At 43.5% G+C, this 18,233-nt stretch overlaps 1 protein-coding gene across 3 annotated transcripts in view; it reads left to right on the forward strand.

The window, feature by feature from the left end:
• Positions 1-305: 305 nt before the first annotated feature.
• The window catches only part of SLC5A9 (solute carrier family 5 member 9), a 35,902-nt gene continuing 17,974 nt past the window's right edge, over positions 306-18,233 (forward strand). Inside the window, exons 1-4 of one of the 3 annotated variants that reach the window (XM_083742405.1) lie at positions 306-484; positions 8,358-8,562; positions 8,819-8,890; positions 14,524-14,628. In XM_083742405.1, coding sequence (XP_083598531.1) covers positions 8,434-8,562; positions 8,819-8,890; positions 14,524-14,628 — 306 coding nt within the window. In that variant the 5' untranslated portion in view covers positions 306-484; positions 8,358-8,433. Of the gene's footprint in view, positions 485-1,355; positions 1,376-8,357; positions 8,563-8,818; positions 8,891-14,523; positions 14,629-18,233 lie in introns of those variants that run through there. The other 2 variants (XM_083742407.1, XM_083742406.1) reach the window with 2 other exon arrangements.

Here is an 18,233-nt window from a genome sequence, read left to right on the forward strand (position 1 = left end):
CTAAATCTGCTGCTAGAGAGGGGTTGGTCCCTGGTTGCTTGAAGGAGGCAGTGGTAAAACCTCTCCTTGAGAAAAATGCCTATTCACCTTTTTAAGGTGTCATGGGGCAAACACACATTCAGGAAGTCGATGCAGGTGCTCATCTGATAGACATTGAGCTAGGTAATCTGTGATAATCTGCAACTGATCTTGGGTGGAGTCTGATCGACTGTGAGCGGTTTTTCTGGTCAGGTGGTTTTGAATGAAACTACCACCGTGTATGTAAATAATGCTAGCCAAAGCAAATGTCATTCAGCCCCAGCTTCAAGTTATCAAACACAGGGGTGAGAGGGAGGGCGGAGAAATGTAGACTGACTCAAGCACACATCAAGGAGTGCTAGCGAGGAGTGCCCAAGCGAGGAGTGTCCACTTTGAGATGAGCCAAAAGTAAGGTGAGGCAATAGAAGAAGGAAAAGGGCAAGAGAGAAGGAGACAGAAGCTCAAGGTATTGTAGAACTCGGCATCATTCAAGGGGCCAGGATTATCCTAAAGATACCACAGCAGGGTTGAATTTATCAGTTGCTGGTTGGGAAGAAATAGGCATTCTAACAATAGAACCCATCCTATGGAACATTTGTAACAATTTTTTTTAAGCCCCTAGGCGGTATTGATGTTTTCCAATTATAAAAGCTCTGGATGTATGGTTCTTCTCCCCTAATAGCTTTGCTATTAGTATCTTGCAAGATAAAAATACATCTTTCTCAGCTATTATTTTGAAAGGAGCACTTATGAATCACAAAATGACTATGTTGTTGTTTGTGAGGTGCACTTCGCTTTCAATCTGCAACAGGAGTTGCGAGTGACTCAGGAGCTGTGGAAGGGCAGGGCAAGCAGGACATAAGTAAGAGAAAGAAGAATGCTGGCTCAGGAAGCCCTGTAGCATATAAAATCATAGAATTGTAGAGTGGGAAGGAATCCCAAGGATCATCTAGTCCAACCCCCTGCAATTTCTTTGGGTTGCATCCAATGTGGTGCTAAGTTTAAAAAGATTGGCAATGAACTTGTTTCACTCACACAGGAATAAGGAACCTGCGGTCCTCCATGAGTTTTGTAGACTACAGCTCCCACCATTTTTTATCATTGCCCAAGCTAGCAGGGGCTGCTGGGAACTGGAGTCCAATGGCATCTGGTGGGCCACAGGTTCCCCATCCTTGCAGACTGTCCTGTTCAAGTGTCTCCTCTTGTGCAAGGGGTTCTGCAGCTTGACAGCTTGTATTCATATGTACAATTTGTACAGAAAAGAAAAGGAAATTCTACCGCATTTCCACCAACCCAAGCTCTTGTGTAACCATTGCATTTATTTTCCCGGAACTTGGTTGCTGCTTTATTTCAATAGGTTAGTTTATTTTACCTTATTTTAGCTCTGCTTGATTTATCAGCTGTGTTTTATTCTCTCTAATGCTTTCCGTACTGATGCAGTTTAATACTGACGCCGTTGACCGCCACCTTGAAGCTGAGGTAGTAGATGGTATATAAATATTTTAATGAATGAAGAAATAAAATGAAATAAAAATGAATGGTTTTACCCATGGTCCTGTTGTAGACTGCTAGCACAGTCTGAACTCTGTTGACAACATTGCTACAATTATTACGGAACAATAAGAATGTCACCAAAATGGCAATACATTGTTTCTTGCCATTAAATATCTGAGAGTTATTAATATCTTGTCCCACGTGCCCCAGATCTCCTTTCTGGTTGAAGTGGGGCAGAAGAAGAAGAAGAAGAAGAAGAAGAAGAAGAAGAAGAAGAAGAAGAAGAAGAAGAAGAAGAAGAAGAAACATTACTTCCTATCCCAAACCAAGCTCATCTGGCTGAGTTTCCCCAGCTACTCTGGGCAGCTTCCAATCAAGTGTTAAAAACAATACAGCATTAAATATTTAAAACTTCCCTAAACAGGGCTGCCTTCAAATGTCTTTTAAAGAGAAGATAGCTGCTTATTTCCGTCACATCTGAAGGGAGGGCATTCCACAGGGCGGGCTCCACTACGAAGAAGGCCCTCTGTCTGGTTCCCTCTAACCTCACTTCTTGCAATGAGGGAACCACTAGAAGGCCCTCGGCGCTGGATCTCAGTGTCTGGGCTGAACGATGGGGGTGGAGATGCTCCTTCAGGTATACAGGACCGAGGCCGTTTAGGGCTTTAAAGGTCAGCACCAACACTTTGAATTGTGCTTGGAAATGTACTGGGAGCCAATGCAGATCTCTCAGGACCAGTGTTATGTGGTCCTGGCAGCCACTCCCAGTCACCAGTCTAGCTGTCGCATTCTGGATTAATTGCAGTTTCCGGGTCACCTTCAAAGGTAGCCCCATGTAGAGCGCATTGCCGTAGTCCAAGCAGGAGTTAACTAGAGCATGCACCACTCTGGCAAGATAGTCCACAGGCAGGTAGGGTCTCAGCCTGTGTACCAGGTGGAGCTGGTAGACAGCCAGGTGGAGCTGGTAGAATTGCATTTTCCATGGCACCCAATTTTCCCAGATGCACCACACATGAATGGGAGTGCTTTACCAGCTCACAAATCCTGCAGCTGTCATCTTGTGGCCCACTTCCCAGTACTTACTGAGAGTGATGGCATGGCCAGGAGGGTGCGATTGCCAGCGCTACATGCTTCTGTGAGGCTTTGTAAGCAAGCAGTCCCTTGAATGTGCAATGCATGCCAGAAGACTAGAAATGCTAGGAAATTGTCGTCCATATGGTACCCAGCTTCTACTTACATGTAGTGATATTCAAGAGTTCAGTGAAACAGAAGCCTTTGTGTCTTGAATGGAGATGGGCAAGCCACCCCTTCCGTCAGCCTCTGGTGCAATTTGGAGGAAAGGGGAGCAGAAAGGTCTCATTCATTGAGCAAAGACTGAGCTGGATTCTGAGCATAGCTGTCAAGTGTCCCTTTTTTGAAGGGACAGTCCCTTATTCCAGCACCATGTCCCGCTGCTGTCCCTTATTGATGGATGTCCCTTAAATGTCCCTTAAATGATGTCCCTTAAATTTCAAAGGAAGCAGCTCCTCTCCCTCCCCCCCAGCCGGCCAGGGAGGAGGGAGGCTCCAACTGTGTTGCTTGGCTGTGTTGCTCACCCAATAAGAAGTCTAAGAACGACTCGGGGGTGGAGCTTGCATGCCTTGTGTGTGGCTAGTTAATGCAAGCTGAGGAGGTTTTTGAATGCTGGGTGCCATTTTGTTGCACGTGCTGCTGCAAACTTTGCAGTGCAAAGCCAGGCCGGGGAGCCATCTTAAGTTGAGGCTGCATAGGCCTTGTGGTGCATGTGATTCAGATTCTATTCAGTTGAACCTCTGGTTACAAAGTTGGTTGGACAGTGTTCTCGAAGCTACCAGCATGAGTTTGACCAGACTGCAGGAGGACAGGAAGACTGGAGTGCCTGGAACAGGTGAGGCTGAAGGTCCCTTATTTTCAAGGCTGCTGGTCCCTTATTTTCAAATCTGTAAGTTGACAGCTATGATTCTGAGGTTTTCAGTCTGTGATGTGTAGGGACGTCATTTATCCCCACCACCACCATATATGTATGCACATGCATATATGTAAATTTAAGGAAATAAATACAGTGGAACCTTGATTTCCGAACAGCTTAGTTGCTGAACAAATTGGCTCCCAATTGCTGCAAACCCGGAAGTAAGTGTTCTGGTTTGCGAACATTTTTTGGAAGCCGAACATCCAAAACGGCTTCTGCTTGAGTGCAGGAAGCTCCTGCAGCCAACTGGAAGCGTTGCCTTGGTTTTTGAACAGTTTCGGGAGTCGAACAGACTCCCGGAATGGATTAAGTTTGAGAACCAAGGTACCATTGTAATACTAAAAGTTAAATAAAAATACAATGTATCTCAACATCATGAGGAAGACTGTGACCTGATGTATGTGCCACACAGCTGCTAACTGAAGATGGGTTACTTTAAGGCCCCTGTTCTCATTTCTTAGGGGTCTTTATCTTTGAACCAGTGTTGATCCTCTATTAGAAGGTTCTTCGGTTCGTGTTCTGCAAAGTAGAACACATGGCTACTTTAATGTCATTTCCTCACATTAGCAATGCCTAAGGATACCAGCTGCTGATGTTGGCTTTGTGCACAGCATACATTTTGTGCACAGCATACATGCCGCCCCCCCAGAAGCTTGAGAATGGTAGTTCGAGAATGCTGATAATTGTAGCACTGCGAGGGATAAGCTACAGTTTCCAGGATTTTGGGGGGTGGTGCTTTAAATATATGATAGGTATGCAGTCATTGTTTGTTTGTTTTCAGATTAGGCACAGACTCCATTGGGGCTGGTCTGCAGCTATGTAACATTTGATTTTTCCTGATTCCCCCCACCCCCACCCATTGCTAAAGCAGTATGAATATAGGTCTGTATCCTTTTGCCATATATTCACATTGTGTGATCTTCAAGGATTGTGATCTCCTGACCTGAGTGTCCTATATCTTACCTGTAGACAGATGTTTGTAGACGTGCTTCTTGAAAGACCTGTGGGATGCTGGAGTTACTATTTAACACGATAGTATTTCAAAGCTTTCCTATGCTCAAGGTGCATCACGTAGACAAGATTTTACAGTTTGCTAATGGTTCTTGCAGAAATCATTGTAGTGGAAAAGCAAAGGTTGCCTGTAAGTTACACAGTGGTTCAAATAATATTTCTGGAACGGCATCATGAAACTATTTCCCTAAAACCTCTCTATCAGCTGCTTAAAGAAATGAGATGGCGACTCTTTCATGACATTAAGTTAATGTTTAAATAGGTTGTTCAGCAAAAAAAATTAAAATGGTTTGGGCTCCTTGTTCAAGAAAATGCTGCTTCATTATTTGATGGTGGCTTCCATTCCTGCAAGCTCACCTATGCAATCTTAATAAGTAACCTAAAAGCTGACTTGTGTGATTTAGTAACAATGTGGGAAATTTGTGTCTAAACTGCTGATCTTTGCTTCCTTTTCCTGTTCTTGGGATGGAGCCCTTTGGTTTTATTCTATCAAAATCTATTCAGAACCTTATTTCTGCTGCAATGTTTTGGGGGAAACTCTGTTGGACACAGGTGGCGCTGTGGGTTAAAGCCTCAGCGCCTAGGACTTGCTGATCGAAAGGTCGGCGGTTCGAATCCCTGCGGCGGGGTGCGCTCCCGCTGCTCGGTCCCAGCGCCTGCCAACCTAGCAGTTCGAAAGCACTTCTGGGTGCAAGTAGATAAATAGGGACCGCTTACCAGCGGGAAGGTAAACGGCGTTTCCGTGTGCGGCTCTGGCTCGCCAGATGCAGCTTTGTCACACTGGCCACGTGACCCGGAAGTGTCTCCGGACAGCGCTGGCCCCTGGCCTCTTAAGTGAGATGGGCGCACAACCCCAGAGTCTGTCAAGACTGGCCCGTACGGGCAGGGGTACCTTTACCTTTACCTTTACTGTTGGATGTTTGCTTGCCAGTGGTGGGTTGTACCAAAGCTGGCAGAGACAAAAAGATGCTGGCCTAACTAATTTCAAAAAAATGACATTCCTGATTCAGTTGTCACCATGTCTATGCCAGATCAGAATTCCTAATCCCATGCAGGTCTGCTCAGAAGTAAGCCCTGTAATAGGAACGCAGAACAGTTAGTACAGCAGACCAGTACAGCTCCTGATCTAGAAATCGAGGGAAAGTACTTCGTTTTTTATTATAGTGTGTTATACACACAAATGGCAGAAGTCTACCAATTTATTCTCAGAGCAGGAGAAAAAATTATTCCCCCCCCCAAGTCAGACAATATTGCCCCTTTCAATTGTCCTGAAAATGCATAGAAAGATGAGGGAACACTTTTTGAAAAGCAAAAAGGAAAGGAGGAGGGAACTATGAGAGAATGGAAGACTGGGCAACATTAGGAGATGCCCAGGAGGTCATGTCAAGGCTATATGAAATCCTCAGGTTGCCCACCTGCCAGCATCTCTGTTGCTGTTACCTGACTACATATTAAGACCTCCACAAGGAGAGAATCCTGTGACTGTGAGTAGACTGCCAGTGGGAATTTATTTATTATAAAGGTAGGAAGCATCCCCTTAGATGCTTTTTTTCTTTTTCTTTTTAACCGGTGCTAGGCTGCAGAAACACTCCATTAACAGGACGAGCTTTCTCCTATTCTACCTTGCTCAGCTGGTACACTTTCTGCTCTTCCACAATTGTCTTTGTTCATTTTTTTGTACCGCTACCAGTGTTTGTTTAATGAAGAAATGTGTTGCTATTGTGAAAGGTTAACTGGAAGTCCTTTACAAGTGTGGCGTGCAAACAATCCTCGCCAACCTACTTCAAGGTGCAGAGTGCGTATACTCTGTTCACAGAGAACATGAAAGCAGAGGGAAAACATAGATGGCCCCAATGAAGAAAAATAATCCAGACTGAATGTTAGAGCAGATTTTATTTTTTACCACTTTACCCACAAGATGGTGCTGTGCTACCCATGAATGCATAGATACCATTGTCTTTACGGTTCCTAAATTGCCATTTGAGAAACTATTTTATTAGGATTGGTGAAACAGTGTTATAGCTAGCGCCTGTGACCATTTACTGAAAATTAAATCCCACTGAGTTCAGTAAGCATAACATCTCTAAGTTCTGTTTCTGTGCGTGACGGAAGGCTGGCTAGCTAGCTGGGAGGGTTGTCATCGCCTCCACCCCACTTGAAGGAGAAACGACTCACCCTGTGTCTGTAAGAACCAAGGAAGCCATCTAAATTGCGGCATAAAATGGCTCCCCGTCTGAAAATGGGAGAATCTATGCCAAAGAGGAAGCTCTGACCACCAGACTTTGGGGACAGGGTTAGCATTATATGTGGCAAGCCTCGTTTCGGTTTCACTGTCTTCCGTAGTTCTGTGTACCAGTCAAGCCCGCATAACAGCTGTTTCCATAACAATTATCAATAAAGTAATTATGGCGCAATTCAGCCTTCTGACACACAGAGCTAAACTACATTCCCCTTCCTGCCCTGACTCACGAGCTGTGGTACAGCCACGTCAGCAAATGTGCCTTGCGACGAGATGCTGCAGCTGTCAGTATTTAAATGCCAAGGAAGGGGGCTGGAGAAAGCTTGCTGTTTCTAAGAAGATGCATCCAATGTCAGAGTGTCATGGAAGAGAGATAGCTTGTCTAATGGAGACCACTGCTTTGGGCAATATTAGAGATAACCAAATCTGAAGTCAGTTCCCCCACCACCACCTTCAAATAACTTGGGTTATTTCATTGCCCAATATTGATCCTGCTTTATCCCCTTCTACTTACCTATTTAAAAGATGTTAGTACTGAGCTGGTATCTAGCTCTAGAGCAGCAGCCCTGAGCCCAAGAGCTACAGCCAGAAGTGGCTCACTCTGTGAGGCAGAGCTGCAAAGCTAGCTTCCCAGCCTCTGCCACCTACCAGGAGAGAGGAAAGATGGCTGAGAGGCCAGCGTGTGTGGGCATACCAGAAGAGACAATCTGGTGCTCCCACCAAAGCGCCTTCACTGCTCTGATCTCCTTGCCTCCTTCGTTGGAGGTTTTTAAGCAGAGGTTGGTCATCTGTCATGGATGCTTTAGTGGAGATTCCTGCATAGCAAGAAATTGGACTAGATGACTCTCAGGGTCCTTTCCCACCCAACTTCCAGGAAGCAGCAGCAACAAACTTGCCAGGAAGCCCCAACAAATGATCCACTTCTGGGTATAGCAAATCTCTACTACAAGACTTTTCTTCTCCTAATCTCTGTTTGTGCCTTAACTGGAGGGATCAGCCAGGAGGAGAGTGTAGAAATTCTGCCTTTATTTCTAATATGTCCTTCTCTTCAAAACGTTAAGCTAGAAATTGATACCAGGTGACCTGTTTATACTGTAAATCACTTCAAGATGGCTTATGGGACACCATTCAGAAGCCCATGGGGCCAAGCAAAAGTCACACAATGTTCTGCCACTGAGAGGTCAAGAAGAATCAACAGGGTTGCATGCATGTTGATCAACAAAGGGGGGTCCTCTCTATCAACAAAGGTTATTCATTTATCAGGAGCCTGAACTGAAATGGGGTTAGAAACTTGGTCTCATCCACACAACTAATGACATATCAAGCCAGGTTATGCAGGCTTGGTTTATGGACTCATGTTATGCACCTGCTACAGCTGAAATATTTGAATTGGCCACAACTCTCTTTAAAAATTCCAGCACACAATGCATATATGTGAGAAACAGCTGTGACGAAAAAGTTGTTTAGCTGGTTCAAACATTACAGCTGAACAGCACAGATCCATACAGTGTACCAAAGCTGCAACGTGTGAATTGTCTGTTTTGATGGACCTGCCTGCTTCTTCATCAACATTCTCACTTTGTCAACCCGGTTAATTATTATTAAAAGGGAGTAATGAAGAGAAACGTGTGCCGAAGTCCATTGTGAGATAAAGAGGCAACAGGCGACACCTTTTTGGGCAGTCATGAGCCAAACACCAGCCACTACTGAGCCACCCACTGCCAGGCCTGAAGAGAAGAAACTTGCCTTTGAAGTACCAGACATCATTGTTGTTGTCCTTTATTTCGCCTTTGTCCTTGCTGTTGGAATATGGGTAAGTCAGTCGTTTTGCAATAACTAGTAGTGCTAGATATCTCTTGTTTTTGAGAAAGGCCTCTTCACCGAACAACATAGCACTGTAGTATATAAGTGATGCTCCTATTTAACAACATATTGTTTCCTTTTGGCCGCATAGAACAGAGCCACGTTTCCTTCCTTTTATCCACATAAGGTCCTAGGTGGGCATAAATCTGTGTTCAGCTGTGCATTTCAGAGCTGCAAAGCCATTATTTTCCCCCTCTTCATTTCAGTCTTCTCTTCGAGCCAGTCGGGGAACAGTCGGAGGCTATTTCTTGGCTGGAAGATCCATGACATGGTGGCCGGTAAGTATGTAATAACCCACACCTTGTTGAGAACAGCCTTTGCCAGATGTTGCAGATGACTGTAGCTTCCATTAGTCCCAGGCAGTGTAATGGTGGGAACTGATGGGCATTGAGTCCAAGAACATCTGGGGGTGCCAAGTTGGTTGCATGACTCTTGATCAGAGGTGGCCAGCCTTCCAGATGTTGCTGGAGTAAAACTCCCATCACCAAATCACCATTGGGCATGTTGTCTGAGCTGATGGGAGCTGGAATCCAGTGCTTTTTTTTCAGGGGGTATTCAAGGGCACAAAGTACTAGCACCTTTTTCCCCTAGAAGAAAAGTACTGCTGGAATCCATCAGCATATTGAGGGCAACATGTAGGCTATCTCTGTTTAAAAAGCAGCTCTCCTTAGTGTGGTTTAAGAAATTGACATATATATAGATGTCAAGGGATAGTTGAAGGCTGAGAAAGAGGGGAGATGAAACTGGGATGATCCTTGCTGTGGTGAAAAACGAAGGAAAGAATGCTAGACTAGTTGTAGGAGGGAAATGGTGAGGGTGGGGGTGATAAGAAAGGAAGAATGTGGCGTATCTTTCCTGCTGTAACAAATATGTAGCTAGGAAGGTTGTGCCAACTTCTGCACTCTCAGCATCACAAATCATAGCCTTGTTGCATGGTTGCAAAGCAATTAGTACAGTAAGCACTGAAGGAAATACATACTGAAGATTTAAAACTTTAGGGCAGTTTTTAAAATACATAGTTTTGCAGGAGTGTGTGAATATGGATGTGAATATGGCAATTGAAGCCAAAACACTGTTTCAAGGGAAGTCCTAGTGGACACCCTGAAACTCAATTCATGCACAGGACTGCACTGTTAAATGCTCATGCACCCAAATGAACCACCAGTGGTGTAAAGCAGGGATAAGGAACCTATGGCCCTCCAAGTGCTGTTCAGTTCCCATCAGTCCCAGCCAGCATGGGCAATGGTCAGGAAAGATGGGAGCTGGAGTCTACTAACATGTGAAGGCCTTGGGTTCCCCATCCCTGGTGCAAAGTCTTTAGGAACAGCAATAAATAAGGGAGGAGCTCTTCTCTATTTCAAGCAGCCATATTGCTGGAAGCATATGAAGCGTATCAACTCTGGAATTTAATATATATCAGGTAACATCAGGCTTTTGCAAAGTGGCATTGTTGTTGCAAATAAGAGAGCCGATTTCTTTTTTTAAAAAAATCTAGCACATCGAACAACCCTAAAGATAAAAACAAAAACAAGGCCTTTTTCAAATAAAAATGAAAATTAACTCAAGTTCAAGAGCAGTTCCCATTCCTCTCATGAAACAACGGCAGGAGTCACTTTTGCACTGTCTAGTAACTTCTTCATTTATTGAGCAACTGTGTTAGGACTGCAACTCTCCACACTAAACCACCCAGATATAAATCTCCAAAATGATTCACTGGAAAGGCATAAACCTTTTGAAGGACACATTTTCTTTGGAGCAGAAAGGTAATATAACAATAATTTAAAGACCCAGAGAAATAAGTGTCAGAGGAGTAAATATCCTTTTTGCCCTGTCACAAAAGAACACAAGGCTGTAGATCTTGCAAGTGTTTAACTGCAAGCTGAATGCAGTTTTGAACTCCAACATTAATTGTAAATTCCATAGGCTACATTTTCTCCCCTGGAGACACACACTCGCACCTGGTTATTGTTCTAATGCGCTTTGTGATTCACTTTCTCCCAGGTGACATGTAAGCATTGGCTTACCTGTAGCCTCTACAGTTTCATTGCAGGAAATTTAAGGGGCTGCCAAGAAGTCAAGTGTCCCCATCATCATTCCTGCTGGACTTAGTTTTTTCAGGGAGAACAAAACTTCCTGGGAACTGAATCCAAGCAGAGGCTTGGATTCCCATTACCACCCTGAGTAAGATGGCTGTTTAGCATTCTTCATTTTATTTATTTCTTGTTTTGGTATCCCATGGAAGCCCAGGGCAGCTAACAGCAACAAAATATAATAAAACAATGATTAAAATATCTAGCAACATGGAGCCTTTAATTTGGGATGCCTCTTAAGTGTCCTTTCTAAATGAAGACCTGATCTAATAATCCTGCTCATGTTGCAGGAAATCTCACATTATACACTACCTTCAACTTTTTGCAGATCACCTATACTGTGGGTTAGCAGAGTTTGGGTTCAATAATGTGGAAAGGCAGCATACAGAGTTCCCAGAGAAGAGGGATTGGTTGTTAAACTACCTCGGGAATTGTAGCTCTCTGGCGGTGGAGTAATAGGAATCACCCAGCAACTCTCAGCACCCGTAACAAACTACAGATAGCAGGGTTATTTTGAGAAAGCCATGACTGTCTAAAGTGACATGTATTGTGCCCATGAGGCCTCAGTTATGAAGCAATTCCCTTTCCAGGGTTTCACTTTGGGGCTGAGAGGACCATTACCTAAATCGTAACAGGCCTTGGCTTGGGATAGGAAGTAATGTTTCCCTAAACTCTTAACTCCGCCTCAGGCTGATTAGTGTGACTTTTTCTCTCCCAAACCTGGAGGAAATGTTGGTAGAGGATGAATTGCCACACAACATCCTTTTACTGCCTCTGTGTTCCAGGATATAGGGAGCGCATTATGGGTTTAGACCCAACTGCATCTAGGAAAATGATAAAATGGTTACTTAAGGCCACTGTGGCATTGTATTACATGGCTTTACATCGCCTCTTTTATACTGTCTACTACAATAAGGACATGTGTCTTAAGGAAAGTGTTTACATTTCTTGGGAGCCTTTCTGTTTACCCAAGATATGAATGCGTATTGTAGCCGTTAGTCTTTCAATCAGATGCTTCCCAGATGAGATGTTTGCAAGTGTTTGCTTCAGGAAAGGTTTTCAGTCTTATCTTGTATTAATATTTTAACTATCCCAAAGGTGAGGAGCAGGTCAGATTCCATTAATCTTTGCTTAGGGCTCAGCAGCGCAAGAGGCAGAAAGATCGGCTACTTGGAAAAGGAAAATCACAGAGCAAGTGAGGCAATACCTTTTATGGGGGGTGGGAACCCAGTAATGTTGAAAATGCTGGATTACAAAAAATGAAAGTGTAAGTGTTGAAAGCAAACAGCAACAAGGGAGTAATGTCACATTGGTCCAGTAACAGGTAGAAATTAGAAAAATGGAGCAGCTTAGTCTGGAATCCTTTCCCCTAGTATTTTGTTAGGCTGTTGGGTCTTCTTATTTTCACATATACATAAGGAGTAAGCATTCAGGAATATTGTCCAGAGACATCTGGAACGGATGAAGCACCTACATTTCTGTGATAGAAACCTATGGGGTCAAAAGCCATAAGTTATCTCTAGTCAACAAGGGCTTTCCTTTTTTAAAAAAAAAATAACAAAAAAAAATCTTGCAATCACATCAGGAAATAACAGTACACAGCCAGTATGTACTGGATACAACCTGAGGTGTGCCTCATAACTTACGTCTACATTTTCATATCTTCTCCTCAGTAACAGCACTGTTAAAATAAACCCAAGGTATTTCACCTTTCACAGTTTACACTCTGTATATTTTTAACCAAACAGAGGCACCTACTTTGAACACACACTGCTGGGCTGGGTGCCCCATTGCTTGTCAAGGCAATATTTTCCTTCATGGCAGGCCAAGCTGAAGCTTCCAGCATGCAGTATAAATATTTGCACACATATATATCCTGCATTCTTTCATGTAAGACATGATCCTGTTCCACCCTGCCCCTGCTCCAGAGTCCCTGATTTGAGATGCTCCGGATTGGCTGTGACGCTTGGCTTGAATCAAGTTGTCTTTACATTGCAGAAAACATCAATTCATGTAACTCTGGTGAATCCTTGAAGGTCTCCTTCATTACAATGAATATATTACAATGAAAAATTGATTATTGCATGATAAATATTTAAATGTGTTTATTTTATATATTTACTTTGAAAAGCATTTGTCCTTTGCAGATGTTAAGTGGCTAAAATACATGATCGCCATTGGTGGCATGGCAGATCACGCTGCCATCTGAAAAGCGTAGATTGACACCTTCAGTCTCAAAATTTGCACCACCATTTTCATTTTTAACACAGTTACAACATTCTTAAAACATCATTGCATGCTGTGCAACCTTGTTCCTCTTGGCAGTGCCACTATTTATGCACATTATCCAAATCTGTGTATTTATATTTGTACATGTAGCAAACTTAAAAGTTTGGCTGGTTGGGAGCTTCATAATCAGCTGGTTTGGCCATTTAGCAATGTTTAACCTGAAGTGTAGGAATTAGCACAGTTGAATGAGGCTTTGTGTGACATCCTCAATGATTGGTCACCCAGAAGATACTGGAATGGCCTGATCAGTTTTCAAGTGACCAGGCCAGCTGATTGATCTGACATTATCACTCCCACGTTGAGACTAGTTGTTTGGGGTGTGCCTGGCCTGTAGTAGCTATGTGTGCCTTTTAAAAGTGCACACAACCACTAGTGGGATCTGGAGCCATCCTAAGACATTTTGCTTCTTGGAACAAGGAGGAATAAGGAAGTGGAGACAAACCAAGATAGAAATTCACCTTGGGGAGAAATGAGGCATATATAGATACAAGCTAGCAGCCTAATACCTGACATTGCTCAGGAATTCTGAAAAATTAGGAAGCCAAAATATCAGCATGGTTTTGATTTTTTTATTTTTTATTAAAGGTTTTCTTAATACAATAGAAAAAGCAAACAAAATAACATATAATTTTTTCAATATCCACATTTTCTTCACTTCTTTGGACTTCCTCACATCTCTCGTTCCTGCGTTCTAAGTTTTTCGAACTTAACCCAGCAATTTATCACCTTGTTTCAATTCTTATATTATAATTTCCAATATTGTGTCCCTAATTTTAGATAATTTTACCCAAACCTTAAAAGCTTAATTTTAGCATAATATTTATCCAAAATTTGTCTTTTCTTATATTTTCATTTATCTTCATATTCCTTTTAACTATCTTAATGGTGCCATATTATTAATAATCTTACATCTTTCTTAACACTCATACAATTTACAATATTTTTGTAAATAGTCCTTAAATTTCTTCCAGTCCTCCTCCACAGCCTCTTCTCCCAGGTCTCGGATTCTGCCAGTCATTTCTGCTAACTCCATATAGTCTATCAGTTGCATCTGCCATTCTTCCATAAATATCAGCATGGTTTTGAAAGGGTCAGTCCACCATCTTGATTTAAAATGGTGTCCAACTGTACCCAAACATAAACAAAAATCCACTCCTTGTTCTCAGGAATCATCGTGTAAAATTTGGTTACAATATCATAGGAGGTGCCCAGATGTGTAGCAAACAGACAACTTTCCAAAATATATAGCAGAGAAATAAACAGAGAAAAACATGCAGTCAGCTCTTCCAATTTATGCTTAATTATGCAGATTAAAAGATTATGGCATTTGAGTAGTCCAAGTATTGGCAGCCAAACACTCAGAGCAGTAAAGTAGGAATCTCCATCACTGATGATCTTAGGATGAATCATGCAGTCTTTGTTTTTAAACAGGGAAATTAGATTTTGAGGTGTGAACTCTATGCTTTCTCGCCACAGATAGAACATACACCTGACCTTTTCCTATCAACTAACGGCAGCATTTTGTGTTTTAGATTGGAGCATCTCTGATGTCAAGCAATGTGGGGAGTGGCTTATTTATCGGCCTGGCGGGCACAGGAGCTGCAGGAGGCTTGGCTGTTGGGGGCTTTGAGTGGAACGTAAGATGTCCTTGAAGGATTCAACTTGCTCTTGACAAGGGATGTGGGTGTGGGCATCAGCTTAGTCAAGTGAAGAGGTTATCTGGTACTCCCCAATGCCTGAGTTTTATTGTATCTCCAACAAGACAATTGGAAATGCATAACTGATTTCAGCAGAAACATTAGTAGGCTCGTGTGGCACATTCCAATGTAAATAAGCAGGATAAAATTAATGCTAGAGCACATTTTCCTAGAACAAACAACAGTCTGAAACTTGGATACCTCTGTAGCTTCAGATTTATTTTTTATTTTTATTTTTTTGAAACATTGGGCTGGATTCATTTGTGCTAGCCAAAGCCAGGGCAACAAAACCCACATGACCCAGTTACCTCCCCAAATCTGCTCAAGAGGATCAGGAGAACCCCCAGAACAGCACATGGGGGCATGGAGAAAGGGGAGATGATTCTATCTGGCAAGAATGAATGAATTAGATGTAGGATTGCCTGTTCTAGTTCTTGAAACTGTGCCTATAGCTTTAAGAGCACTGAGTCATAAAGATTGTATATAGCATCATGGTATTGAAAGAGGCTATTTGACCACTGCCCCATCTTCTTTAGCCTGCAGTGCCATCTAGGTGTGTGGTGCCACTGTTTCATTGGCTGGTGTCACTTGCAATCTTGGAACTCTTAAAAGAAGTTTCTTGGTCTGAATCTGGCAACCTTATGCTGGATATGGGAGCTGGATATGGGAGAATGAGCCCCTAGTTAGCCAGATGGGAGAATGAGCCCCTAGTTTTTACCATGTACCGTTGGTCATTTCTTGTTGGTAGGAATTGTTCTAGCTATTTGTATTCTCTCCCAGAGTTGCCAAATGAGGAATGTCAAGTAAAGGGTTGGTGCCAAGGATTAAAAACAAATGTTTAGTGGATAAGTTATTCTCTAGTTCACCGCTATGGATTTTAGAGAACATTGGGGCAAATTTCTTTCAAAATTGAAAACGATGCTAACATGAACACTACTAATGGCAGTATTCTACTCCTAAATGTGAAACTGTCTTCAAGCAAATGTTGATTCATAATAGTCACTTGCAGCAAACGTCAGTTGTATTAATACATTCCTGCAATAAACTCCTATAGAGTTTCTAAAATAAGAGGATTATCTTGTGGAAAAAAAATGTTTTAAATGACAAGTGCCTTTTAACTTTCATCAAATTCACGTTATTATCATGATGATAATATAGTATTTATGGTAGTTGAGAGGTAATGTGGTTCCCACTTCTATATATTTCAAGAGGGTGTGCAGAAAGGCAGAAGAAGGCAGGAGAAGTGAACCGAAAGAGGCTAGCTCTGTGCTAGCATTATTTGAAGATCATGGCTATGCTGCTACTGGAGGTGCTGGTGCTGCATGCAGTGACAATGCTTCACTCACAGCGCAGGCCTGCAGCTGTCCTGAGGGATGTGTGAGCTTCTCTGCTGCCAACAAAACCGGCAGGTTGGCTGTCTCTAAGATGAATGACTCCCCTTGGTGCAAAAGGTCACCCAGTAATATACCTCCTGTTGCAACAAAGTTCACTCTGGCTAGAACAACAATGATGTGGGATGAAAGAGAGGGCTCCAAAATAAGGTAGCATTCTTCTGAGCTATCAGCAGTGTTCACCTTCAAGCAACCTGATCCCATTGCTTGGCTTTAACCATAGCAGTGTGAGCCCTGATGTGCAACGTTTCAGCAGAGGTGGCAGACCCATGGAGTTCCAGATGTCAGAGTCTAAAACAGGCATCAGCCCTCCAGATGTTTTTGGCCTACAACTCCCATGATCCCTAGCTAACAGGACCAGGGGTCAGGGATGAGGGGTCTAAAACAGTCTAAAACATCTGGAGGGCTGCGTTTGCCTATGCCTGGTCTAACAACATCTGGAGGACCATAGTTTCCCCACCCCCGTGTTAAGTCTGAATCCAGCCTTCACTTTAAAATGTTTTAAAACACCCCACCAGATGTTTTAGACTACAGCGTGGTCCAAACCATCTGGAGGGCACCAAGATGGCAAAGGCTGACCTTATCCTATGCCTGGTAAGTAGCATGGAGTTCATTTATTTTGCCCATCTGCCCGAAACTTCTTTCCCTTGCCCTACTCCTGGCTTTCTTTTCTCTTACATTTATATCCCAACTTTTACCCCAACTCCTCATTTCATCCTCACAAACAATCTTGTGAGGTAGTTCAGGCTGGCAGACAGTGACTGGCCCAAGGTCACCCAGTGAGCTTTATGGCTGGGTGAGGATTTGAACCCTGGTCTTCTGGATCCTAGTGGAATCTAACCACAACACCATACTGGTTCTGTTTTCAGTGTTATATATTTGTGCTGGCCTTCATGACATATGCCGGTCAAAAACATTCACAGAAGGTGAGAAAGGTCAATACCCCATTCATATGCCCTGACAAAGAAGGATGTAATTCTCCTTTTCTGGCACAACTGTACCTTTTCAAGGGCAGGAGATAGAGGAGATACAATGGCTGTTGCATGGTTTGTGTCTGCTCCCAGTGCTGCCAAAAACACAATTTGTTCTGCCTCTTCTCTTGTATTTTTATCTTGTGATTTGCCCTGAGATCTTGGGATGAATGGCAGTATATGATTAATAATAATAATAATAATAATAATAATAATAATAATAATACCAGATAGAGTGGGGCCATAGTGCTCTATCCTATAGCTGGCTCTCCTGCCGCAGTATAGCAGTTCACAGAATCACATCGTACTTTGTGAACTTGAACAGCAGTCATAACCTTTTTAACAGTACCGCAGTGTTGGCACCCATTTCATTTGGGAGTGATCACATTCAGAACCCTGAAATCTCCTTTTGCCCAGGATCTATTTCTGGCAGCCCACACCCATGGCTTTTGTGATTCACCCTTGTCTTTTGAAAAGTACTGATCAAAGATTGTATCTGTCAGAGCCACCCGTGGTCCCAGCTCACAAGAGACCAAAGTCCAGTCCAAGTTATATACAAAAGGTTTTATTGAAGAACATTGTTGGCATTACATCCAAGCTCCGTGGCTCCGGATCTGTTACTCTTAGATCGTAGAAGTCCCCTCTGAATCCGTCCCGCCTCTGCACCAGTTTAAGAGGCTTGTACTGCTCCACCTTTTCCTCTCCTTCCTTTTCCGCAGGGTCTTCCTGCCACCCTGTGTTCCCTCCCTCCGGGACCCCCCAGAGGCTGAGTCCTCTGACGCCTGCTCCCCCCTCCTTCGCGCTTTGGGACCAGGCTCCTCCCCAGGACTCTCCTCACTTCCGCGCGCCTCCACATTTGAACTTGGCGCGCGTACGTTGCCTCTGACCTTCCTTTCGACAGTTACGCTGCTCTCGGTGCTACTCTCCAGCCCTTCCGGCAGGACGTCTTGCTCCGAACTCTTTCCCCCCTTTGTTTCCTGTTCTGCTCTTTCTGACACACTGGTAACTCCACCCCTTTCACTCCGTTCCGACAGAGGAGCCGGTCCCGATCTCCAACTCCCACTGGGGGTTCCCCCTCCGCTCTCCTGCTTCTGACTGCTTCCCCCTCTATCGCCCCTCGGCCTGGCCAGGGGGGCTCCCTTTTGGGAATCCTCTGAATCGCTTGACGGACTCTGAGACAACC

This window comes from Podarcis gaigeae (assembly GCF_964106915.1).
Source record: "Podarcis gaigeae genome assembly, chromosome: 6".
Taxonomy (NCBI): Eukaryota; Metazoa; Chordata; class Lepidosauria; order Squamata; family Lacertidae; genus Podarcis; species Podarcis gaigeae.